Source organism: Hemicordylus capensis, chromosome 2 (assembly GCF_027244095.1).
Source record: "Hemicordylus capensis ecotype Gifberg chromosome 2, rHemCap1.1.pri, whole genome shotgun sequence".
Classification (NCBI taxonomy): Eukaryota; Metazoa; Chordata; class Lepidosauria; order Squamata; family Cordylidae; genus Hemicordylus; species Hemicordylus capensis.
The window spans coordinates 36,490,848-36,517,950 of NC_069658.1; the positions used below are offsets into that span (position 1 = coordinate 36,490,848).

Consider the following 27,103-nt stretch of genomic DNA (forward strand, 5'->3'; position numbering starts at 1 on the left):
TAGGGGAGGGGAGCCCACTGGCTGAGAAACAGCCCAATCTTCACTCTCCCCTCATGCCTCCCTGACTCAGTGGCAAGCTGCTGGCTCCTGAATGGAATGTGGAGAATCTGTGATATTATTTGCATAGGAGTAAGAGACAGACCATGCCGAGAATGTTTTGTTTTTCTCCATGTCCATATAGTTCTTCTGCAGCAAAGACATGGGGGTTCAGGGGCTCATCTTTACTTCTTGTCCTAGGGCCCACTTTAACCTTGCTATGGCCCTGGTCCCACAACCAAGCACCAACTATCTGTTGAGCACAGACAGATACTTACACACAGACCTGTCCATAGAATTATGCATTGGGGTGAAGCAATATGAAACACTTGTTCACAAGAGCACCCTGCTTCCACTCCGTCCCAGCACCTCTACTCTCCTGCCTGGTTCCAGTCCCACTCACTCACCTATCCGTCAAGTTGTCCTTTGGCAGGATTAAAATGACAAGGCTGGCAGGGCTGACATTCATGCCAAATATGGGGTTAACACAGGTTGCCAGAACCTAAGGGGTATACTCATGGGTCAAATGGGCCGTAACCCACAGTTTGGCTTAAAAAAAGCCAAACTGCCAACCTTGCCAACTTCGGCCTTCCTGCAGATGTTGGCCTATAGCTCCCATAATCCCTGGCTATTGGCCACTGTGCCTGGGGATTATGGGAGTTGTAGTCCAAAAATAGGCCAAAAGCTGAGCAGGCCTGGGCTAACATTACCCACTCTCCTAGAGGGTCTGGCGTTCCACCTAGAGGTGTCTAATGCTTCCCCAGGGAGACCCACTTCACAGCTCACTCAGATGACTGAGTATAGCAGGAGTTTTAAAATTTGGGTCCCCAGATGTTGTTGCACTACAACCCCTCTCATCCTCCCCAGCTGCAATGGTCAAAGGCTTTACTTTTTGATGGGAGCTTTAGTCCAACAACATCTGGGGATCCAAGTGTGAGGACCCCTGGAGTATGAAGGATGGTTGACTGGCTGCATTCAATTATTGCATGGATGGTACCAGGGTCATTTGAGTGCACAAACACCAGCTGAGTTTCTCATGGCATGCCCTAACCCACTTTAAGAAGGTATGTTTTTGTGTGCAAAATTTTACTTTGTGCTTAGGAAGATAGGAAACTGCCTTATACTGTGTCAGACCATGGGTCCATCTAGCTCGGCGTGGTCTATACAAGGCCTGCACAACATAAGGCACGAGGCCAGATCTGGCCCATGGGGACTTTTTTGATGTCCCACAGATAGGAACATGGTGCAGCAACCCAGAAAGGCAGAAGATCATTTCCCTCTTCTCCAAGGGGAAGTGATCCTTTTTTGGATCACTTCCCTCTTCTCCAAGGGGGCAGTTCTCTGTCCTCTCCAAAACTGCCTTACAGCACCATCGTATGCATGTTTACTCTGAAATATTCCTACAGTGTTCCCAGTGAGGCTTACTCCTAAGTAAGCATGCCTAGGATTTGCAACCTGAAAGCAACAGCAATGTAGGGAGAGAAGAGGGCATTTGTTTAGGGCTGACATGCACTCCAGGTACCACACTGGCTGAGCAGGGACAGGGTCTATTTTTTCGGCCATTAACCTTAATTAAAATTATGGGCCCCTTCACAAGGGGAAAATATCAAATAACTAATAATTGCTTTCATTAATATTTCTAAGAATTATTATTATTTCTTGTTTACAGAGTCAGGCAGGTGTTATTGACTGGTTTGTTTTATCCAGACATCGAGTCTTTCCCAAGGACCTGGGATGGCTGAATTTTATTATCAATGTTGTTGCTGTTGTTATAGATATTGTTGCAGAATATAGGCTGTTCCCAGTAAAGTTGCTTTTTGTAATTGGCTGAGGGTGATTTCTGTGGCCCCTATGGTATTGGGGTGCTCTTCAAATTGTTTTGGAATTGCACTTAGGGTGCCAGTTACCACTGGGATTATTTTGGTCTTCTTCTGCCACAGCCTTTCAATTTCAGTTTGTAGATCTTGTGATTTTGTGATTTTTTTCTACTTCTTTTTCTTCTATTCTGCTATCCCCTGGTATTGCTATGTCGATTATTTTCACTTGTTTTTCTTTCTTCTCGACTACAGTTATATCTGGTGTATTGTGTGGCAGATGTTTGTCTGTTTGTAGTTGGAAGTCGCATAATATTTTTGCATCTTCATTTTCTACAACTTTTTCAATTTTATGGTCCCATCAATCTTTGGCTACAGGTAGCTTGTATTTTTTGCAGATGTTCCAGTGTATCATCCCTGCTACCTTGTCATGCCTTTGTTTGTAGTCAGTCTGTGCGATCTTTTGACAACAGCTGATTAGGTGGTCCACTGTTTCATCTGCTTCTTTACAAAGGCGGCACTTGCTGTTTGTTGTTGATTTTTCGACTTTTGCTCTTATTGCATTTGTTCTTAGTGCCTGTCCTTGTGCAGCCAGTATTAAACCCTCTGTTTCTTTCTTCAAATTGCCATTCTTAAGCCATTGCCAGGTCTTGGTGATGTCTGATTTTCCACTTATATTGTGCAAAGATTGACCTTATTTTTCTACTTTTCTGCTTGGTTATTCCACATATTGTGCAAATATTGACCTTATTTTTCCATTTTTCTGCTCGGTTCTTGACTTGTTCTTTCTTGTAGGCCTGCTTTCTTTCATTGATGTTGAATAGTTTGTCGTTATTGACCATTTGAAGTGCATCTTCTTCACTGTCCTTGATATATACTTCAAGGCCTCTTTTCTCCTCCTCTACTGTTTGATGGACTTGCAGCATTCCTCTTCCACCTGAGCTGCGAGGGAGGTATAGCCTATCTACATCACTGTGGGGGTGCAGAGCATGATTGATGGTCATGATTTTCCTGGTCTTACGATCAAGCGTCTCTAGCTCTGTCTGGGTCCAATCTATTATTCCTACAGTGTATCTGATAACAGGTATAGTCCAGGTGTTTATGGCTTGTATGGTGTTCCCGCCATTGAGTTTGGACTTGAGGATTTTTCTAACTCTCCTGATGTATTCACTTCCAATTTTTCTTTTAACTTCAGTGTGTGCAATGTTATCAGCCTGGAGAATGCCCAAGTATTTGTAATGTTCTTTCTCTTCCACGTTCTTGATGTTGCTTCCATTGGGCAGTTCTATTCCTTCTGTTTTTCTTATTTTTCCTCTGTTTATTATTAATGCAGCACACTTGTCTAGTCCAAACTCCATTGCTATATCGCTACTGAATATATGGACAGTGTTTAGCAGTGATTCGATTTCTGACTGGGACTTTCCATACAACTGCAGATCGTCCATGTACAGCAGATGGTTGATTTTACTTGATGTTTTAGATGTTTGGCATCCGAGGCCTATTTTGCTTAGTATTTGTGAAAGTGGAGTCATGGCTATTACAAACAACAGAGGGGATAATGAGTCCCCTTGGAAAATACCTCTTCTCATGCTAACCTGTCCAAGTATCTCGCCATTGATTGTTAACTGTGTACTCCACATGCTCATTGCTTTTTAAATAAATATCTGAATGTTTTTGCTGACACTAGTTGTTTCTAAACATTTTAGTATCCATGTGTGAGGCAATGAATCGAAGGCTTTCTTGTATTCTATCCATGCAACACTTAGATTGGTTTTTCTTCTCTTGCAATTTTCTAAAATCATTTTGTCACTCAGCAGCTGGTCTTTTGTGCCTCTGGTGTTCGGACAATTTCCTTTCTGTTCAACTGGAAGCTGTTTGTTAGTTAATAAGTGTTGCATTACTTCATTTGCTATTATTCCAGTTCATAATTTGAACATGGTTGGCAAGCAGGTTGTCGGTCTACTGCACCTTTTGCTGGGTCTTTCATTATGAGATGAGTTTTCCCAGTTGTTAGCCATTGTTCAATATCACCTCCTTGCAAAATGTGATTGAACTGTTTTAACAGTTGTTTATGAAGGCTTGTTAGGTGTTTCAGCCCAAAGCCATGCAGTTGATCGTCACCTGGTGCAGTCCAATTTTTTATTTTCTTTGCTCTTTCACTTATTAATTCTGGTGTTATTATTAGATCTTGCATTTGTTGGTTACATTTTCCGACCTCTTTCACCCAGCCTGCTTTTTTCTTATGATCTATTGGATTGTCCCATAGTTTCCCCCAGAATTACACTGTTTCTTCTTTAGTTGGTGTTTCTACGTTTCTTCCAGTTTCTCCTTCTATGCTTTGGTAGAAACGTCTCTGATTCGCCTGGAATTGGAGATTCTGCCTGTGTTGTGTAATTCTGGCTTCGTATCTGCTAATCTTCTTTGACACTGCTGTTATTTGCTGCTTTATTATTTCCAGGACCTCTCTAATTTTCCTTGAATCTAGGTGGTATTTTTGGATCAGATACTGTTTGGTGTTTTCATTCTTCAGCTTCTTGTCTTTCATATCTTTCAATTTACTAGCATGTGATCTAAGCCTGGTGATTTTATTTTCTAATCTAACCTTCCATTTAGGTGATGTACTACTTTCTTTTTTGACAGGTCCACTGATCTTTATCCGAGCTCTTGTATTATAATTGTTGCTGCACTGTACATTAGTTGGTTTGTTTCTTGCAAATTATTGGTGGTTATTTCTGCAAGTGCAGCATTGAAATCTTTTAATGCCTGAGCAAGTTGTTTTTTGGCAACTGTTTTTAGAGCTGGAAGTCGAACCCTGGTGGTTGTTTGGTTCATGTGCTCAGTTATTTTTTGCTTTAGTTCTTGTTGCTTTTCTGTTAAACGGCATTCAGGTTTTTTTGAGGTAAAGGCAAAGGGGAGGTTGCCTGGTTTTGATTTTGAAACAGTTCAGCAACAGTGGCATCCTCTATTTCCAACACCTCCTCCACCTGTGCCTGAGCAACTCCTTCAGTTGGTGGTAATTCTTCTTCCATATCTTGAGCCTGTGTTGCTCTTTGCAGTTCTTCCAGCTCAACTTCTGTGAATACTTTATTTCTTATTATGAATCTTCTCTGGTCTGCTAGCCTTTGTTCTCTTGTTTCTGTATCTGGATGCTTCTCTTTCCAAATTTGGTACATTCTTTTTAAATAACTTCTTCTAGTTGGACTAGACTTGTAATAGCAGATCATTATTTCCTTGTTGGCGTTTTTCTTTTTTCTTTTTTGGTTAAGCGATGTTTCTTCCAGTAACCTTGCAGTCTCCAGCCCTGGTTGCTCAACTGAAGATCCTGAGTCCTGTAGCCCACTTGCCACCAGATGTCCAGGGACTCCAGCACCTGGCGCGGTGGTTGACCCGGGCGATGACCAATCCGGTATAGATTTATTAAAGTTATGTCTCACCATATTGTTGATGGGAGAGGCACTCTTTGTCTGGCTCCTCTGGTGAGTCCTGTCCAGTATGGTTGGACCTATGGCATAGCTCTCACCTTCCTCAGAGCACGCAAGCCCCACAACCACGCCAAGGTAGTGCCTCACTTGGGGATTATTTATTTATTTATTTATTATTTATTCAATTTCTATACCACCCTTCCAAAAATGGCTCAGGGCGGTTTACACAGAGAAATAAGAAATAAATAAGATGGAATCCTGTCCCCAAAGGGCTCACAATCTAAAAAGAAACATAAGATAGACACCAGCAACAGTCACTGGAGGTACTGTGCTGGGGGTGGATAGGACCAGTTACTCTCTAATTAGCAGTTATCCTGCTAATTAATTAATTAATTAATTAAAATTAACCTCAGCCCCCAAACACATGGTTGGTTCCAGCCCATTGGGGCATTTGAGTTTTGCACACCTGGTCTGCACAGTTATGCAGTGGTTTCTCCATGTTTACAGGCAGGAGTCTCTCTCAGCCCTATCTTGGAGATGCCTGGGAGGGAATATGGGACCTTCTGCATGCAAGCACACAGGTGATCTTCCCAGAGTGGCCCCATCCCCTAAGCGGAATATTTTACGGAGCTCACATGTAGTCTCCCATTCAAATGCAAATCAAGGTGGACCTTGCTTAGTAAAGGGGACAATTCATGCTCTCCACCATGGTCTTATTGCAAATGATTAGGATGGTTTGTTTACATGGGCATCTGGAGGGGGACCCCAGGAAGAAGCAGTTGCCCCCCCGATTAAGCCAGTTCCCACTGAATTCAATGGGGTATATTCCCAGGGAGTGGGGTATTGGATTTCTGGCTTTGCCCCTCCTCCTGGAAAATGTCTTCTGGACACCCATGTCTGTTTATTGCAAACATGGTATAGTTTGGGCACACCAAGTAATGTCCCCATGTACTAAAGTCCAGCTGTATCCTGTAACAGCAGAATAGTGGTATAAACTGGCTCTGAGTTTAAGACCTCCAGGAGGCTTTACACACAGGGCTTCTGTCCCAAATCTCCTTCAGAAGAGATTGTGTGCATTCACACACCAGCCAAATTTACTTCAAAATCCCTTTGAGATTTTTGGGCTCACTCCACACACAAACCGGGCTTTGTGATGCGAATTCTAGTATATCTCGATGTATGTCTGGGTTTTTAAAATGCTGGTTTTAAGCTACTTTTTCTGAAAACGCCAGAGCAAATGGGAGAGGCACTGATGTAGAATCATTAGCACAACAAGAGGCATGCTCTCTTCATAAATGCAGATCTATCTCTTCAGGAGCTCTTTCCCCCCGCCCCCGTCCCATTGGCTAGAAGGAAAACACGGAGCATGCCATGTGAACTGGCATGCAAAAGAAAACTGAGAGCAGTGGGGAGGGGCTCCTTCCCTCAATGCTGCGAGTGTACTTCAAAGTGGCTTTGCTCAACATTTACCCCGAAGACTGAAGCCAAGTGCAAATAACTCCCAGGTTATATAAAGCAGTATCCCAGAGATTATCCTTCATGGAATCCTTTCTAGGTTACATGATATGTACATTTTAATGGTAGTTTGTTTGCTCACCTCATGGTCCTGGTGGTTAATTTCACTCAGGTCAGACTGCTGCAGCAACACAGATAACAGCCTGTGGAGGAGGACAATGCTATAGTCACTGTGCTATATTCAAAACAAAATTCAGAAAGGTCCCTGGTCAGTCCAGTCAAAGTCAAACAATTAACCATGCGCTTAACTTTCCCCATGTGAAATCAGTGGGACTTAAATGTGCTTTACTTTAACTGGATCATGCCCTATCCTTTTAATACTTGGTGCAGTGCCAGCTTGCTGCAGGCTCTTGGGCAAAGTCCTGCAAAGGATCAACACCCCCCCCCCGACTTCTGCTTCCTGAGCATCAGGGGCGTAGCTTCCACTGGACAAGGGGGACAATTGCATCTGGGCCCACATGGTTTGAGAGGCCCCCAAGGGCCCCCAAGGCAGTACCCCCTTGTCCACAAGTCACCCCCACCATGATCCCCCACCTCCCCACTCACCGCTATCTCCCATCTTCGCTGCTGGCGGGGTGGGTGGGCTTTCCCCCACTCTATGGCCAGTGTACGGGCTTCTTTTCCTCTGATCAGCATGTGGCATGTGATGGTCTTCATACTCCAACACCACAGAAGCGTTGTTCGGAAGAAGGGAAGTCCACGCGCTGGCCATTAGTGAAGTGGGGCAAAACCAGGGAGAAGCCCACCCGCTGCTGCTGCTCTCCTGTTGGTGAAGATGTGAAGTAGTTGAAGGGGCGATGCTGTGGAGGCAGCAAGGCCCCCCACCCTCAGAGGTAATTAATGGGGGGCCCTCACAGATGAAGGGTGTGTGGTTTCAGCGCTAGGTTACCCCTGCCTAACTTTGTCCCCTGGCCGCTGGGAACCTTGCTACGCCCCTGCCCCCTGCATGTCCCTCTCCCAGCTGAATGAGAAAGGAGGGGGATGCAGTGAGAGGTGATGGCAGCATGGGAGGACGGCGGGTGAGAGGCTCCTCCCCCTCCCCCTGGTGAATGTGACGATACAGGATGTGGTGGCGGCAGCAAGAGCTCTGTGAGTATTGTAAGATATTCCCCTCAGGGAATGGAGCCGCTCTGGGAAGAACATCTAGGTTCCAAGTTCCCTCCCTGGCATCTCCAAGATAGGGCTGAGAGAGACTCCTGCCTGCAACCTTGGAGAAGCCACTGCCAGTCTGTGAAGACAATACTGAGCTAGATCGACCAATGGTCTCACTCAGTATATGGCAGCTTCCTATGTTCTCCCCACTTTTGAAGGGACAGAAGAAGGAGTATGAGCTGCCACCACGTCTCCCTCAGTCAACAAAGGAAAGGAAATGAGGGGGCGAAGTTGCCATCAAGTTCCTCATTGGCTTCTTCTCCTTTTCTCCCCCTTGGCAAATAGGTCTTCTTCCCAAAGTCTCCTACATGATTGTAGGGGACTTAAGGAGGATGTTCCTTTGCCACGGAGGAGTGGGGGAGGATGCTTGATATTTATTATCAAGTCTGTGTGTATTCAGCAATTCTATAGAAGCTGTGTGTGGCGGTGGGAGGGAAGCAAGGAATGTCATACTGGGTGCAGAACTCGTTTTCTTGGGAACCTAAGCTTCATTTGTTAAAAAAACAAACCAAAGCAAGTTTCTAGTTCTTAAGGCTGGAAAGGAAGGTAGGACAGTGTTTTGGCAATGTCTCATGAATCTCAGCACCAAACCAAATATAATGAACACGTAGGATCTCACACAGTTTTTGTTCTACTACTTAGCAGTCTGGGAGATGCTTTGAAGACCAGAGAAGTGTTGCTTTGAGAAAGTGTGTTTAGCATTTCGCTCCCATGTTGTTTCTCCACTGTAATTCTCGCCCTCCCCCAAGAACCTGCTATTAGCTTCATAGGAGTGGGGGGGGGGATTACTTAATGCCCTGCTAACTGGGCAAAGAGGCCCCTTTTAAAGTAAAGTAAAGTAAAGTTGCGCCATTGGGTTGGTGTCGACTCCTGGTGATCACAGAGCCATGTACTTAGTGGCTCTTTTTTATTTAGCAGAGGGAGAGCAACACATGCCTCTGGGGGGCCCCTTGAGGCAGTGGGGCCCCGAGACAACCGTCTCCCCTTGCCTAATTGTAGTTATGCCCCTGTGGGAGACCAAGACACAAAATCACACTTACTACAACAGTGAACATTTATATACAGTTTTTCAATCAAAATTCTCAAAGCAGTTTACATAGAAAAATAAAGAGTGGATAGATGGTTCTCTGTCTCCAAAGGCCTCACACTCTAAAAAGAAAAATGTGGTAGGTACCAACAACAGCCACTGGACAGATGCTGTGCTGGGCCTTCTCTTAAAAGGCACATTTAGCAGGAAAGGGATATTTATTGGAAACCGGGCGTGCGGGGCCCTTGAAAATGTGGGGCCCGTAGCAAATGCTACATTTGCTCCTATGTTAATCCACCATAGCTGACATAGCATCCTTCCCAGCAGGTGTTACTGCTGCCTTCTTCCTTGTGTTTCTTCTGGGAGTCCATTTGGGACTGGGAACAATTTTCTTATTGCTTTTGCTATGTAAACTCCTTGTGACATTTTTGTTTGGCCAATGTGGTATACGAGTATCCATAACAACAAAAATAGCAACAGCAGTCTCTGTCTCTTTTTCCTCCATGACTCTAATAGCAGTTTTAGAGAAAGAGAATGGGAGGCAAGGGTTAAGCACCCCTTCAAAAGAAACACATCACGTTCCCCTTTTAAAAGCAGTTCTTAGGGCTGCTAAAGGGGGAAATAAAACTCTGGGATATCCTAATATCCAGATTTCCCTGCTTCAGGCTTCCTTTGGGCCCCAGAAGCCAAGGGTGGCTAAATCAGAGGGTTGGGTTGCCTGACATAACTTCTTGGCTCTCTCCAAGACTAGAAGAAACAGAATACATTATGGAAAATAAACATAGGTATGCATTTGTATTTAATCTGCATAATTTTGGCTAGAGGCCAGCTTTTCTTGGTGCACAATTTGGGTTACCTTAGTCCAGAATGCTGGGTTTCCCCCTTAATTAAAAAAAGAAGTGCAACAGCCTTTATTCTGTTATCTGCTGGCTGCAGATAAATTTTTTGTTCAGGCACCACTGTTGGAGCTCCCTTTTAACAGCCACATTGAGTAAAGATAAAGAGAAAAACAAACGTACAGGCTGGAGATCTTTGCTAGTGCCTTCCGGTAATGGAGTGGTCACATTCAGAAGAACTAATTTTGTTGACTTGAGTTAATAAGACAGATGAAAAAGGGCTGAGCAGCTGGGCACACGTCTTTTCTGACCAAAGGTCTTCCTGTTACCATAGCAATCTGGGGAGGGTTTTTTTTTTTTTTTTTTTTGGCAGAGGACCCTATGTGCTGCGGTTAAAATAAATTACTGCTCCCTTTTCAAATATCAGCACAGTCCCTTTGCTGTGGACGTTTTATTTAATGATCATGCCCTCCTGGTTGCCTTGAAACCTACTGTTCAAGTGATGCATAAAGGAGGACAGCAGAAAATTAACACAGCATCTGAAAAGGAGATTGCTTGGGAGAAGTGGAAGCCAGCAGCGCATGAATCATATGGTGTGTCTGATACACTTGTGACAGTACAATCTAAATAATATTATCATCAGAGGTGGCAGCCCTTGGGGAAATCCACGCATCAAACACACACAGACAATTTATTTGGAACTTTTTTTTTTTTTTTTGGCAGATATGAATCTCAGTCAAACTGTGTTTTGCGCAGAATGAAATAACTGGATTCTGTGATTCAGGGCAGACATCAACACATGGCGTTGTTGCTGGGCCCAGCTGCTCTGGGGAACCTGACTGCTAATGCTGTTCTTGAATTTTTATCTAGAAGGATTGGATGATGGGGGCAGCAGGCCAAGGTGTTGTGGCACCTGAGGGGAGAGACATACAGTGCTTCCTTGCCCCATGCCCCTGCTGGCGGTCAAGAACCAACCTTTGCAAGCTTTGAGGTGGGGAGGAAGACTGCTAGCATCAGTTCTGCCCACTCGCCAGAACCTTCATCCTGGTCCTGAAATGCCATTTGAGGTGTACCTGAGTCTCAGTCATCTAAGCTCTGTGTATTTTCCTATTTGTCACAAAACAACCATTTGGCCCTAATTGTCCTGAGGCAAGTAAAAGAAGGTGTAAATGAGAAAGCAACCACACCCCTTTGAGTCATTGATGTCTGGCTGCATAGACTGAAGACTTGAACTTTAATCAATACCTATTTCTCGGAGCCCCGGTGACAGAGAACTGGAGACAGAATGCCTCTTTAATGGTTGCTATTAAAAAAGGAGGGAAAGATATACCCAAGGGTGAGCTTCTGTGGGGAGCTCTTGCTCCGAGTCCGATATGCATGTTCCAGAGACCCAGAGTTCCTTTTGTCCCAGCCGGGGTATAGCTAAGGGAGAAGAGGCCCATGTTCACCCCTCGGAGTGAGGGAGATAGTGAAGAAAACAGGGAAGGGTGGACCTGAGAGGCTCTCAGGAGCTTGGGTTCGTTGAACCCATCCACTCAATCATAGCTACATCCCTGGTCTCAGCGGTGGCAAAAGACTACTTTAACTATGCTCTAAGGCAGAGCTGCCACCTAATGGTGCAGTGAGGAAATGACTTGATTAGCAAACCAGAGGTTGCTGGTTCGAATCCCTGCTGGTATGTTTCCCAGACTATGGGAAACACCTATATCGGGCAGCAGAGATATAGGAAGATGCTGAAAGGAACCATTTCATACTGCTTAAGACATGGCAATGGTAAACCCCTCCTGTATTCTACCAAAGAAAACCCGAGGGCTCTGTGGTTGCCAGGAATCGACATCGACTTGACAGCACTCGGTAAAATGAAACATTTTACTGTTTTTAAAAAACTATAATTCTGGTGTGTGTTTGGTTTAATACTATAGTATGTTCAGTCCCACCTGCATCCACTTTGGTCATTTTGCTACTAAAAGGCTCTGGGATTTGGGTTCCCACCTGCTTTTTCGGTTGCAAGGGAATTCCTGTATTAATATGCTGGACTATCCCTTGTGTGGTCTGTGGGTCCAGGCTGTGATTCAGGTTCCTGCTCTACCCATAAAGCTGGATGGCAACAGCAAAAAACCCCTTTGAGGAGGAATCTGGGTGTTCAGAGGCTGGAATGTCTATGCCTTGCACACATGCGCCGAACATCCTTCCTCTACAGTGGGCATCTTGCCACCCTGATGGTGCCCCAACAATTTGCTGCTGGAGACGGCTGCCTCATCTTGCCTCTGGAAAGGGCCACCCCCAACAAAATGAATATTTATTTTGTATCAAGTAATTTCTTAATGGTACTTTTTAAATGTACATAGGAACATAGGAAATTGCCGTATACTGAGTCAGACCATTGGTCTATCTAGCTAAGTATTGTCTTCACAGACTGGCAGCGGCTTCTCCAAGGTTGCAGGCAGGAATCTCTCTCAGCCCTATCTTGGAGAAGCCAGGGAGGGAACTTGAAATCTTCTGCTCTTCCCAGAGCGGCTTCATCCTCTGAGGGGAAGATCTTGCAGTGCTCACACATCAAGTCTCCCATTCAGATGCAACCAGGGCAGACCCTGCTTAGCTATGAGGACAAGTCATGCTTGCTACCACAAGACCAGCTCTCCTCTATGCAGTGGTTGTTTACACTGAAGAAAGACAAGTCTCAGGGCAAATCTATACTACAGAAATAAATTGGCTTAACAATCATGATCTTTCCCTTCAGAGCCCTGCTATGCAAAGTTGGATTTGGCTACTGGGAGCTGTGGTTGCTTACTCACTCTGCAGTAAGGCTGAAGAAACTAACAGCATGTTTGCATATGAGCCGTAAAGCCTATTGATCCTCTCTGACACAATTTATGTTAATGCTTGTTCACTCATCACCCAAAAGAGAAAGCAGAGAGGCATTTGTAATGTGAGTGAGCATTTGTGTGAACCAGGGTTTCTGTGGAGGGAGTTGTATACAGGGGTGTCATGCATTTCATAATCATAGTGGCCCTTTTTCAAGCTGCTGCAATCTGTGCCTACTGCAGAAGCTGTAGGTGGAGCCCCCACATTGGCACTTCATTGCATACATGGTGGCTCATGAACATGTCTTGGCCACAACTTCAGTAACAGTCCCCTCCACTTCTGTGCATGATGTCTACACTGACAAATGTGAACTAGAGCTATAAGGAATGTCTCCAGTCTCCTAGTCAAACAAGTTGCACTACTGCTGTGAAAATTTAAATCTGAATTCATATCCACACTAATTTGAGAGCAAAGTACCACTGCACTCATCTGAGCATTTTTCTTCCAAGTAAACATGCACAATGTTGTGTTGAGCAGCATGGCTAGTCTCTGAAAGAGGGTGAAGTTCTAATGAGTCTACCAACCCTTTCGTTACTCAAGAAGGATAATGTTATAAATGCTATAGACAATACCTGAAAAAGCTACATATAACACAAGACTATTAAACCACTACTCATCACCTGTGAGAGGCAGCATTAAAACACCTTCACCAAGAAGTCAATGATTACTTGTTTCTTGAAACAAGGTTTGTATTGGCTTAAACCTGACCAACTGCTATGGTCATCCTCAGAAGCCCTTCTCTGAATACCTTTGTCTTCAGAAGTAAGGCAAGTGGTGTCCAGAGGCAGGGCCTTCTTTGTTGTGGCACCCTATACCTGGAATGCCCTTCCTAGAGAGACTCACCTGACACCAAATTTATTGTCTTTTCAGCACAAGGTGGTCCACCTTATTCTAGACATTCAGCATGTCCACTGGGTGATTCTAACTGCTTGTCTTTTTGCCTTTCTGTTGGTTTTATTGCTTTTACTATTTATTTATTAATTATTTTATTTATTTATTTATTTGATTTATATACCGCCCTTCCAGAATGGCTCAGGGCGGTTTACAATTACTAGGTTATTATTGTATTGGCTGTTTGGTTGCTTTATGTTTAATCTTAATATTGTATTTGATTTGCCACTCTGGGAGCTATTAGTTGAAGAACGGTGCATAAAATTTATTAAATAAATATTGCCTTGATTTCGGTGATATTCTTGTTCCAAGAAAGTTTATACCTGACACTGGGGTCAGCGGTAGCAGCATGCAGTGGTAATCTTCCATTTTTATCAGGGATGCTCTGCTTGGCTCCATTTCTCAGCAGACTCATACAGCCCTCCAGCCATCCCTAAGGCAAATCAAAAGGAAAAAGGTCATACTTTTGAAATAAGACTGGAACATGCATTTGTTTCAGAAATAATCTTTAAAAGCAAAACCACTAAATTCTTTATTCTATTTAGCCTCAAGCCATCACAATGCATCAAAATTAAAGTAGGGTCAAACATTTCATCAGTGTCAGCAGTCATAAAATCAGAAAGAAACAAACTCTTGATTCTTATAAAAAGAATTTAACTGCCGTTATTTTTTTCCATAATAGAAGCTTACAGCTTTTTAACAGCAAAAGCAAATAAGGGAACCAGATAAGTGAAGAATGATCATTTCCCACTACAATATCCTGAACACTCATACCGAGGCAAACAAACAAAAAGTAGAAAATTTCTCCTTTGATCAGAAATCCAGCAAATCATGAACCAGATCTTCCAGCAGATTGCAACCAAAGATGCACTTCTGTTCTGCCTAGATATCTCCCTTCAAGATAAGTTGTAGGCATAATCTGAAATCTAAGTCTGGTAAAAGCCCACATTTAGATTTCAGATTATGACCATTGCTTTTTGATCTGGGGATAAGTTATGGTCTGAAAGCAGAGTGCCATAAAATTCTTCTTCTTTATCTTAGAGCTGTTATAATTCTATCCAGTAATATTTTATGTTTTGTTGTTTAGAAGTTTGTTCCAGTGGGGATCCTGTGAGAGTATGGGGGTAGGAGTCAGAAAGAAAAAGGGGAGGGAAAGCTATAAAACAGGTCCGAATTTTGGGTCCCCAGCTGTTGTTGGACTAGAACTCCCACCATCCCCAGCCACAAGGGAAAAGCCATTGTGGCTGGGGATGATGGGAGTTGTAGTCCAAAACCAGCTGGGGACCCAATACCAGCTAGAAAACAGCAAACAATGGAAAGGTGGAACAGATGGACCACAGTAGCACTGCTTTAGCAATTGCCAATCAGAACTGCTTCCCATGTGACTTTTAGACAAGAACCGTGTGAAATGAAGAAAAATGCAGAAAAAATGCAGTGGAAAACTAATAAACCATATAAAACATATTAACCATACTCCAAAATTTATATAGATACTAAATCACATATATATATAATTTAGAAAATCAAATGCAATCAATATAAGAAACCATAAATGACTACATTTGCATTTGATTTTCTAAATTATATATATGAATTGTGATTTAGTATCTCTATAAATTTTAGAGTATGGTTAATATGTTTTATATGGTTTATTAGTTTTCCACTGCATTTTTTTCTGCATTTTTCTTCATTTCACAGGGTTTTTTCCTCTCTATTGTGGATATTTTACACGTTACCCTTTTGGTTTGTGATTACTTTTAGACAAGAGCCTGATTCAGACATTATGCTGTATGACTGTACAGATGTCCATACACTTGTACACATGTTTGTGTGAATGACTGAAAGTGCTCATTTTAAAAGTGAACCTGGATACAGGCCCTTCAAATGCATGGCACTTCAAATGCATGGCACAGACAGGAAGTGTACTTCTGTACCTGCATTCAATATTACATGGGAATAACTGTAGTTGTGTACAGATCTGTACCAATGTACACTGTACACTCTTTGTACGAGTATTGAACATAATATGTGAATGGGCCTACACTGACTATGAACAATTTTACTTACATGTTCCTAAATATGCATTGTAGAAAGAACAGTTAAAATGGACAACATTTTTATTAACATGCGTGTGACAGATTGTTTTAAGGATACCTGACTCTTCTGAATAATTTAACAGTGTGTTTTGTTATAGTTTTGTATTTAATCATGCTGTGCATATGAGAACATAAGAATCTGCTTGCTGGGTCACATCAAAAATTCATCTAGTCCAGCATCCTGTTTCCCGCAGCGGACAACCAGATACTTCCTGGAAGTCTACAAGCAGAGCATGAAAAGCAATGAACCTCAGGTGCTCTTTGGTCCCACCACACTGCCGCTGATCTTCCGAGGTTCCATTAGCTAGCGTGGCTAACAGCAATGGATAGACCTTCACCATGAATTTGGATAACCGAAAAGCACACACTCTATGTTTCTTAATAGAGACTGAAATTTAGGTTTGCTGCACTGGCAGATGCAAGTTTAATGCAGTGATAAGAAGTACTTCAGTCACCAAACAGTTTAATTACAGAAAGCAATTCAATGGTAAGAAGCACAGTTTAAGCAACTTTCTTGCACTAGATCTGTGGTCTTATCAGCCAAATGCCCTGTGTGCAAACAGAGCAATTCCTACAACTGCTTTCCATGGGAAGTCTGTTCCAAAGAGCCTCACTGGACTCCCACATATCCGTTTTGCACTTCAAATTGCCCTTTGCCCTCTTGCTTTATAGAAATGCTCATTACCTGCATTCTACTGGCCCTCTCTAACCGCTGCACCGCATTCTGCCAGTGGCTGTTACTGGTCTCTACCTTATGTATGTATGTATGTATTATTTATTATTAAAACTTTTATACCACCCTACCAAAAGGCTCAGGGCGGTTTACATTAAAACACCATTAAAATCCGTTAATAATTAAAACAAAAATTATAAAGCATAGAAACAATGATTAACAATTAAATACATCATAAAACAACAATTAAATAATCAGAACAATTTAAAAACAAGTTTTAAAAAGCTGGGAAAGCCTGGTTGAAGAGATGTGTTTTCAGGTGTTCTTTGAAAATTGCCAGAGATGGGGAGGATCGTATCTCAGCAGGGAGCGCATTCCACAATCTTGTTTACCCCTGTAAACTGGGCAAAGAGGCACCTTTTTAGCTTGGTGATTCTCTTTATTTAGCAGGGGGAGAGTAACTGGCCCTATCTACCCCCAGCAAAGTACCTCCAGTGACTGTTGCTGGTGTCTATCTTACGTTTCTTTTAGATTGTGAGCCCTTTGGGGACAGGGATCCATCCTATTTATTTATTATTTCTCTAAGCAAACTGCTTTGGAAACTTTTATTGAAAAGCGGTATATAAATATTTGGTGTTGTTGTTATGTTTCTTTTAGATTGTTAGCCCTTCAGGACAGGGAACCATCTTACTTTATTTACTAGTTGGTGAGGCCCATCATTGACTGGGCAAAGTCATTTTGCATAGATCAGAACAGTTCAAGGAATTAAATATATGCAATAGAATTTATTATTAATGTGATTGCAAAAGGGAAATAAAAGAACAGTTTGAAATTTGTAGGATTTCAACTTCAAACATTCATTTTATTGTAAAATGACCATGTATGGTATATTTGAATTTGAGAAAGATCTTTTGCTTTTCTTGAGCATGATGTTGTTTTGGAATTATTGATCTAATTGAGTATTAAAAATCTGTTGAGAACAATAACCGTTAAAATATGATTATTAATTCAGAATTTCTGCTTAAACCCCATTGTTTAATGTCCCCAAGCATATTCTGGTGTAAACATTTATGCATTCAGCTACAAGAGTGTTCATGCAAAATTTGGTATCTATAGGTAATCAGGAAGTATGACTTTATTTCACACAAACAGATTCTTTAGAATATATAACAGATGTTTCTATGTAAACCACCTTGGGACATTTGTTGAAAAGTGGTATAGAAATATCCCTAGTATGTGTAGTAGTACCATATGTTGTACTACTATCACACCATCACAATATCCATTTTGGTCTTAAATGTGCATCAACTATGCACATACCTTCATACTTCTGTACTGGTCAAAGACTGTAATAACATTTATCTATCACGTACCACACTTGCTCAACAGTCTTCACTGTGAGACACCACCTTTCATTTCTGCTTTTCTACTCCTTCCCATGTTTATATACACCCAGACATTTTGCAATTCTACACAGATGTCTGAAGGTCAGTTCTTTGATTTTGCATAGCCCAGCAAAATTAGCAGCATCAAAGGGACACCAATAACAAAAGAACAACAACCCAGATTTGCAAGAAGAGGAAGTATGTACAAAAAGTTACAACACACAAACCACACTAGCATGGGAAACAAAATGCTAAGACTTGGGATCTGGGGATGCTGATGTGGATTGAAGTAAAACTCACATAAGAACATTATAAATAAACAAATAAATAAATAAATAAATAAATAAATAAATGTACAGTCAATTCATTGCCACTTGATTGGTCCAGAGTATTATCAAATATTAGCAGGTCAACATGGGTTTTCTGATTACGTTTAATCCAGCAGTTTTTAAAAAATGAAGCTCATACTGGACTCCAAAACGACTTCATCAATTTGACTTTTCAGATAAATAACTGTTGGTGGTTTTAATACAGGAGATGCGGGATTAGTATGCATTTTATGGAGCTTAAGTTTGTTACCATTTTCTGGATGGAGATCTTTGAAAGAATAGCGTTAGTGTATTGTTCTAATTTTCAATTTACAGCTTCTGTAGCCTTACTTGGATTTAATCCAATGGACTGGAATTTATCTAGAGGAAGGAACTATGGTAATTGCAGGCACTAGTTCTGGCAAAATGACTTATACTTTCCTTATAATGCAAAGTGAAGGACACTCCTGAGATAAAACAATGGATTACCCATTTACTGTTTTTGAATGCTTGTAAAAAAAAAAGTGAAGCTCATGACAAGTTCCAAGTAATTGGAAACCATTATTGGAAGTGTATGCATAGTGAAAGTTGTTTTTGTAGAAAATAGCGGTCAGATTGATTCTGTGACTGGAGTCTTCTTGTTTTGTTTTATTCTTTTTTGTTGCTTATATGAAGGGGAAAGGGTTTGAACAATGTGATGGATATTTCTATACTATATAAAATTGAGAGCAGGAAATTATTTATTGTTGGAATGCATGTTTGCTAAAATTGTTCATCCTTTGTGAAGCACAATACATTTTAAAAGTTTTGCAAAATGGAGAAGAATGGAGATGAGAAGATGGGTTCACGATATTACAGGTGCTAGCTAATCAGCACTGCACAACTGGTTCCTCATGCAAATTTACTACCAGTTTTCCTGTACTTGACCCTGGGGAGACAAAAAAGTTCATAGGAACCAGATGTGAGTGAGCTTCCCCATTACTCAAGAAATATCTGAGCCTGAGAAATATACCAAATATTCTGGGAAAATTTCTTTTCTCCAAATTCAGTTATTTTTCCTTAGAGGAAGAAGGGAGATGCAGCACTAGTTATGCAAATATGTACATAATTATGTACAGGAGGCATAGCTAGGGGAGAGGGGGCCAATGTTTGCCCTTTCCCCTGTGGCCCCTTGGAGTGAGGGCAATAATGATGAAAATAGGGAGGGGTGGATCTGGGGGGCCCTCAGGAGCTGGGGGCCCGGGTTCTTTGAACCCATCTGCTCAATTATAGCTACACCCCTGATTATGCACATATTTATTACACAATAGTGTGCATACTAATTAGTACATAAGAGCGGGCAAAGGAAATTGTTATTTCAGAATGTGCATGCTAAAAAAAGCAAGTAGAATTGTTACAAGTTCAACAGAGTGTAAATGTATAAAAATGTTTGAAAATGCATTTTTTAAAAAAATGTCTTATTAAAAGTGTAGCCTCTTTCAGCTAGCTCTTTCCGTATTTGTTTTGGTAGGCTGGCAAAGACTATCTTCTTTAAATTGACCTTCAGTTTAGCTTGATTTTATACTTCTGAAATTATTTGAGTTTTTGTCATGCAGCAAAAAAAAAAAAAAAAAAATTAGGTTGTCATTTCTGCTTTTGCTAGGTTTTTTGTGATGGGGGAGATGATTTTAGGCTGTTTTGCTATTTTTAGTGGCTGAGATTCTCCGCAACATAACATGGTGGTTCAGCACCACCTGTGCCCCATGTGAATACCCAGAGTGTTGTGGAACCGGGCTGTTCAGCTTTACTTCAAACTGTGCTATTGTGCAATGCAATGGCCATTATTTCTAATGGGCACTACACTACACAACTGCGACTGTCCAATTGTGAGTTGGAGCAGAACAATCTTGTTCTGCAACACTGCAGGTGGTGTTTTTGAGACATGCAGGGGCGTGGGTGGTGTTGAAGCACCCACGTTACACTGCAGAGAATGTCAGCCAATGATGTTGTGATTTAATGTATTTTTTTGACTGTACACCACTTTGGGAGTTTTTGTTGAAAAGTTGCCTACACTTGAAAGAGAGAGAGAGAGAGAGAGAGAGAGAGAGAGAGAGAGAATGAATGAGAGAATGAGAGAGAGAGCAAGCAAGCTTCTTTTTACTTCAGCCTAACACTTCTCAAGTACTAGGTAGAAAAAAATAAGCTTTATACCAGGTAGGTTGCCAGAGATAAACTGGTGCGCCCACAGGCATCTTGGGTGTTGATATTTGCTCCCATCTTCAGCAGCAATTTCACTGTATCAAGTTGGCGTCCTGAGACAGCATGCATCAAGGGTGTACAGCCTTGGGGAAAGAAATGGGTATGAGGTTCTGTTTCTTAAAGTCTTTAAGTTTGTTCAGGGTACAAGCAGGAGACATCAGACTCTGGCATCAGAGTTTTGTTAAGAGGGATTTCCTGTTGCAGCGTGAATGTTCCCCTCCCCTCCGGAATCAGAATGAGCCGGCAGGGTTGTTCGAGACAATGAAAGTCCAATAAAGGAATTGTATGAAGGGAGATTGAAAACAAGGGATAAGTAGACATTACCACATGACAGTAGTACACGCGTGTTGACTCTTGTGTCAAAACCTTGGTTTCCTAACATTTACCACTTTTCGCAAATAAAAACCATAACCACTTATTAATCAAAATGGATTCTTATATGTGAACTACAAGTAGACTCTCTAAAGTTAAGGAAAGCTGTTTAGATTTTCTGATGTTAATTTAAATTGAAGTGGACAAATCAAATCAACTCCCAGCATCAGGGATACTCTGAGTGCCCTGACCAAGAGAAGGTTGGAGAGGGGCTGGTTATATGGAACTCTAGGAAGGGTTTGTGCTGTCCCCTACTGAGCAAAGAGGTACCTTTGAAAAGTGGTGATTTTATTTATTTAGCAGGGAGAAAGCAACTGGCCCTATCCATCTCCAGCACAGCATCCCTCCAGTGGCTGTTGCTGGTGCCTATCCTATGTTTAGGATCGGACCATCTTAATTAATTATGTATTATCTGTTTTTCTACCTAAACCGCTTTTAGAACTCTGGTTGAAGAGCAGTGTATAAATATTTGTAGTAGTAGTAGCAGTAGTAGTAGTAATAGCAGCAGCAGTAGTAGTCGTTTCTTTTTAAGATTGTGAACCCTTTGGGGACAGGGAGTCATTTTATTTATTTATTTATAGCTATGTAAACCGCTTTGGGAACTTTTGTTGAAAATCAGTATATAAATATTCATTGTATTCATGTATATGAAGGTGGCCAAAAGATTCTGGGCTTGGTTCTATTCTGTGGTTCCCTGCAACTATGGATGTCCTTAGGCAACCAGATCCAGGCCGAGTTTGCCAGGAAAAGCCCAACTTCCACTCTATCTCAACCTGGCTTGCCAGCCGGGGATTTGCATTCTCATGAGAGGGTTGATCCATGAGAACGGAGGCGTATAATGTGCTTCAGATCGTCATTGGATCACCTTCTCATGAGGTAAACCCTTCCACCTTCCCAGGGGTTTCTGGTTGTGTGGGGCTCCCGACACTTCTGATTAATAATAGAACTCATGTCTGTACCTTCCCTTATCCACTCATCCCTTCAGACTTCCAAGACGTTTGGGCCACTTTGTGAATCCAGATGGCTGTGGGCAGGCAGACTAGGAAAGATCAGGGATGAACTCTACATTCTCAGGTGAACCAGGACCAGCTGGGCCTGACGTTGCAGTGGATGCTGGTTCCTGGCTAGGCAGGTGAGTAGGGATGTGCATGGTCCGGCCCAGTCTGGACCGGCACCGACGGGGGGGGGGCCTTTCTTTTAGGGCGGGAGGGCTTGCTTACCCCTCCCGCCTCTTCGGCCCCCTCTAGAGCCCATATTTAACTTAAAAGCGGGGCGCTGGAAACCAGCCGCCCCCACCGCCGCTACCGCCACCCCCCCGAGCAGATTAACAATTAAGGGTGCCCCTGCCGTCGCCCGCCCGCCAGCCAGCCCTCCCTCCCAGCTGCCCGCCCGCCCGAGTGTGTCCTTACCCAATGCTTGAAGTAAACGAGAGGAGCTACCAAACAGAGCTCCTCTCGTTAGCAAGGCCTCCAGAAGACTGAAGGCGCTTTGCGCGTGCGCGCATGCGCGCGCCGCAAAGGACGCCGGAGGCCCGGTCTACCCGCCAGGAAAAGTGATCGGAGGCCCGGTCTACCCGCCGGGAAAGGGCCGGGTAGACCGGGCCTCCAGCGTCCTTTGCGGTGCGCGCATGCGCGCGCGCGCGCAAAGCGCCTTCAGTCTTCTGGAGGCCTTGCTAACGAGAGGAGCTTCCTAACAGTCTAGTCCTATACATCCAGCCACACAATCATTCATACATGGGATAAGAAAGTGGGTCTAGGGGGAGGAAAATAATAAAAATTCCTGAGGACATGGGAAGGGCGGGTATGTGCATCTCCTGAGATACCTGCTGAAGAGTTGGGCTGGCGTGCAGTCACTAACCTGCGAGAGAACTCATATGTTTGGAAAATTCCAGATAATTCCTACCCTCTGAGGATCAGGACAAAGGAGGACCGAGTTGGGTTAAGAATCTGTTAATGTGCCAGTCTTGGAGTTGGACAAGTGATGGGCACCTGGGACAATAACCCAGATGGATTAAAAGAGTACTAAGCAATCCTGAGAGATCAGGATAGTTAATGGGTTTCCTGGAGAATGCAGGAAGGAATATGTACTCGAACATGTTTAGCAAATAGAGACAGGCTATGGGGATTCTAATTCATCAGCCTCAGGAAGACTGAGGAGATTTTGATATAGAAAGACAATATCGGGGCCAGAGGCGCTCTTATCCGTGGACTTCCAGGCCAAAGTCAAGGGCCTCTACAGCCCTTTGGGCCCTCCAAATCTGCTTTAGTTTTTAGTCTGCAAAAACATGAAACCTGTTGCAGGGGTTCTTATATTTGTGACTCTCCTTACTTTTCTTTTGCCAATGCGTACACACATCTTTTCCGGGACTTCAAAATACAGGTCCTCCATGCCAATACCATGTAAAGGGGTGCATGGAGGGGTGTCTGGGGTGTCCAAAATGGCAATTTTCTGTAACACTTGGCACTCTATACTTGGTTCAGTAAACCCCTTCCCCTCCTTTTTATGTTATCCCTAGAGATAGTGAGGGTGGGAGTGGGCCCCTGGGTGAAGTATACGGATGGAGAGAGCCCCCTTTTCTCTAGTGCAATTGTGTTTGATTGTGTTTATTGAGCTGAAGCACATCTAACCTTCTCCCTTGCATAGAACAGGATATATTCCTGTGCGGTATATAAATATTCATAGTAGTAGTAGTAGTAGTAGTAGTATAGGGAAAAATACACAAATTAGCTGCTAAGCTCCACTGTCCAATCCTGGTCAGAAAAGTAGGGTTTTTGAATGTGCGTCCTCCCCCTTTTATTATTTATTTATTTGTTTGTTTATTTATTCAGATTTGTACACCACCCCAAACTTTTGTCTCTGGGCGGTTAACAATAGCATTAAACAAGTTGAAACGTAACAATTTAAAAATCACCCATAGATTAAAACCTTAACAGTTTAAAGAACTGAAAAAGCTTGGGTGAAGAGGTGGGTTTTCAGATGCTTTTTTAAAGCATTTAACTTTTGATGTTAGCGTCCAGTGAACACAGCAAACCTATGCTACTGCAAATTTTGTGTTTCACAAAGAACAGTATAGCGACAGTATGGGGCAAATGAATGCAAAATGAAGTGAAACAAGGAACTAAGGACACAGCCAAATCTTGTTATTAAAAGGGTGGCCTCCTTTCACTTTAGGCAGGACCTCTTTTAAAATGCTGACAGATCGTCCAGTGTAACCATTTTGTGGTATAGAAATCGAATTTAAAAAAAAAAAAAACATTTCCCAGGGGAGGGCAGAGCTGCCTGTGCCCTTTCCAGGGACCATGCTGTGGGGATGTCCTCCTACACAGCTGAGAACTCCTCCACTGCTTGTTCCTCTGTGGCACTGCCCCTCCATGCAATGCCTGCCTGCCTCCTTTGGAAGGGGACACGGGGTGTCATGTCGGGTGAGCCCTGGAGGGTGGTGGCTTTGGATGGCTGTGCTTCTATTGGTGTTTTGCTCCCTGGTGCGCACCACCACCAGCGCCCTTCATGGGTTGTCATAGGGCACACTGGGAATTGTCCCTGTATCCTGGCGGCCCGGTCCAGCCCTGCTTAGTGTGGATGTGCCAAGAAGATGTGTCCATGCTGCAAAGAGATTTTCCACTACCATGTTGCCTGTGCACACAGTGGGAGGAAGTGAATCTTGATGCTTTGCTCTGGCTCTGGAAGTGCCACCTGAAAATATGTCTCTGAGGGCAGTGCAATAGAGTCAGAGCAAAGCATAAGAACAGCTCTACTGGATCAGGCCCAAGGCATATCTAGTCCAGCATCCTATTTTACACAGTAACCCACCAGATGCCTCTGGGAAGCATGCCCTCTCTCCTGCTGTTGCTCCCCTGCAACTGGTATTTAGAGGCATCTTGCCTCTTAGGCTGGAGGTGGCCTATTGTATCAAAATTTGCTCCTCCTCCCTACATGCCCAACACTTTGCAGTGAGAAAAGCTCTCTGCAGCATGGATGCATCTTCCTGGGACATGCTCAGTTGCTCTGAATGTCAGCCACTATTTCCACTTCCATTCTAATGAAGTGCAGTCCGGCAAATTCACTGACAATCCAGTCTTTATTACTTTGCACCTTGTGACCTGGAGGGGTCCTTCTAGGTGTGCTCCTCGTAGCCTCTGCCAATCATTGCTTTCCTCCTTTCCATACCTTAGTAGAAATAGAGCATGTTTTGGGTACTTTCATTGCACTGTGTTCTAGCCACACTAGTGGGCAATGCATAGCTGTAAATTTGGCAATTTAAGCATGTGGAACTACAGGTGGTCAATAGAGGGATGACAGCATTGTGTGACTTCCCTGTAAAGAGTGAGTGAATCCCAGATTAAACACCACATCTGAAAGTTCTCTAGGACACAGAAGTTGTTCCCAGATGTCACTGGACTCCAAGTCCTATCATCACACCCAAGTCTGAGAAGGGAAACCAGCGAGGTGTAATGGTTAGAGTACTGGAATAGAACTGGGAAGACCCAAGTTCAAATCCCCATTCAGCCATGAAGCTCACAGGGTGACTCTGGGCCAGTCATGTATCTCTCAGCCTAACCTACCTCACAGGGTTGTTGTGAGGAGAAACTTAAGTATGTAGTACACCGCTCTGGGCTCCTTGGGGAAGAGTGGAATATAATTTTTTAAAAAATAAAATCAATAAACTCCTGGCTTTGGATGTTAGTTATTCTTATTATTGACAGCATGATGTGGGGGAAGCATTCAATTAGTATACATTATTTATTTAAGTAATCATAAGTAAATGATCATGCACATACAATGATTCTGTAAATAGAGAAACAGAAAATTATGTTAGATTCAAGCTACATCACAAAGAATAAAGCATCCCTTCCTTAAATAATTGGTTTTTGAAAATGTGGGACTATGCTTCAATTTCGAAAGTCTCGGCTTATGTACATGGTATATCTACTGAATCATTCATGTCTGTTTGGGAACCCTTTATAAATTATAATATCTGTTATGGTCAAACTTTGTTTCCATTTTCTGGATTTGACTTATAGTGGTCTCAAAATGTTACTTACAAGAAGCTGTTCAGATTTTACAACTTTAAGAGTCTGAGTTTCTTTTTCTTTATCTTGTTCTAGATATCTTTTCTTTACTGATGTAATTAATTAGAAAAATGAGATTTTTCATTATGAAAAGTGATTGGTTTTATATTGTCTTTATGGTGATTTGTCTCTGTCTCCTTTGATTTACATCTTAATAAAAATTCTTATTTTTTTTAAAAAAATATATAAAGTAGCATTCCTTTCCTTCCAGCTATAAAGAAGGAAGTTATTTCCAACACTAATTGTGATACTGTTGAAATTTTTGAAACTCATGTTAAAAACAGATGTTGAAACTGATGCTAAAAACAGAAGAACTACTGGAATCACTCCCATCTTGTAGCAATCAGAAAAACGATAAAGATCCAACTTTACCTTCACTATCACAGCATTCTAATATTGATGGATCTTCCCGAATGACAGCAGTCAAAGTGTTGACATCCCCATTTGCCGCTGCTTGATATACCAGAGTCAAGTCAATTTCTTCCACTGCATCACCTGCAAGGATAGTTATATATAAGCAAAGGATTGCGTTTGTGTGTGGGTGGGAGGGAACACAAAGGTTAATAGTGCAAAAAATAAAAAAATAAAAAATTGAATCATCATGTTTACCTGAGGAGTTCAAGATGAACATGTAACTATTGACTGATGCAGAGAGAGAAAAAAATTAAAAGGGTGTTTTATAAAGAGGCTCCAATCCTCACCATGAAGCAAGGGCAGCCATTTTACTCTTTCACTGAAATGTCCCTGGCTGGGGTGTAGCTATAATTGAGTGCCTGGGTTCAAAGAACCTTGCCCGCCCCCCGCTCCTGAGGGGCCCCCAGCTCCACCCCTCTCTATTCTCTTCACTATCTCCCTCCCTCTGAGGGGCGGCCGGGGAGAAGGGCAAACACGGCCCCCTCTCCCCTAGCTACACCCCTGGTCCTTGGGTGGATTCGTACGACCACCAAAAAATAAGTAGGAGGGAAGTGGCAGTTCCAGTATATTTGTAATGCTGGTCTTAAGCCCTGTCAGTCATTCTTGTAACTACAGTGGCTGACATCCAGAGTAAGAGAGCACTTGTGCAAACATTTTGCACTAGTGCAAGGCTGTTGCCCTAGCCAGTTGTGCTACACTCGGAGCTTGCATTCCAGATAAATGCTAATTCAAACCGCTCTGTGCTTGCACAACAAGAAGCGCAATCCATGGCACGCCGGCCACATATGTTTTGCAGGGAACATTATGCACAATGGTGCAAGTGGGCAGTTTTGATCATCCCTCTGGCTTTGCACAGCGGTGCAATCTTTGTGCACTAGTGCAACCCTGTCTGTTGTGCAAGCACTTTGTTAGTCTGGATGTCAGCCAATGTCAATTGAAGCCCTGCCCTCTGCAATAACATGCTACATAATCCCGCCCCCATGCTGACTA

General features: G+C 42.8%; 1 protein-coding gene across 8 annotated transcripts in view; it reads right to left on the reverse strand.

Annotated features, from left to right (window-relative positions):
- ANKRD55 (ankyrin repeat domain 55) overlaps window positions 1-27,103 on the reverse strand; it is a 115,229-nt gene that overhangs the window by 40,672 nt on the left and 47,454 nt on the right. For 6 of the 8 annotated variants that reach the window (XM_053300242.1, XM_053300243.1, XM_053300244.1 and 3 more), the window contains 4 exons: window positions 26,072-26,194; window positions 20,211-20,341; window positions 13,882-13,991; window positions 6,870-6,930 (listed from right to left, as the gene is read on the reverse strand). In XM_053300242.1, the coding sequence (XP_053156217.1) occupies window positions 6,870-6,930; window positions 13,882-13,991; window positions 20,211-20,327 (288 nt within the window). In that variant the 5' untranslated portion in view covers window positions 20,328-20,341; window positions 26,072-26,194. Of the gene's footprint in view, window positions 1-6,869; window positions 6,931-13,881; window positions 13,992-20,210; window positions 20,342-26,071; window positions 26,195-26,308; window positions 26,414-27,103 lie in introns of those variants that run through there. The other 2 variants (XM_053300240.1, XM_053300246.1) reach the window with 2 other exon arrangements.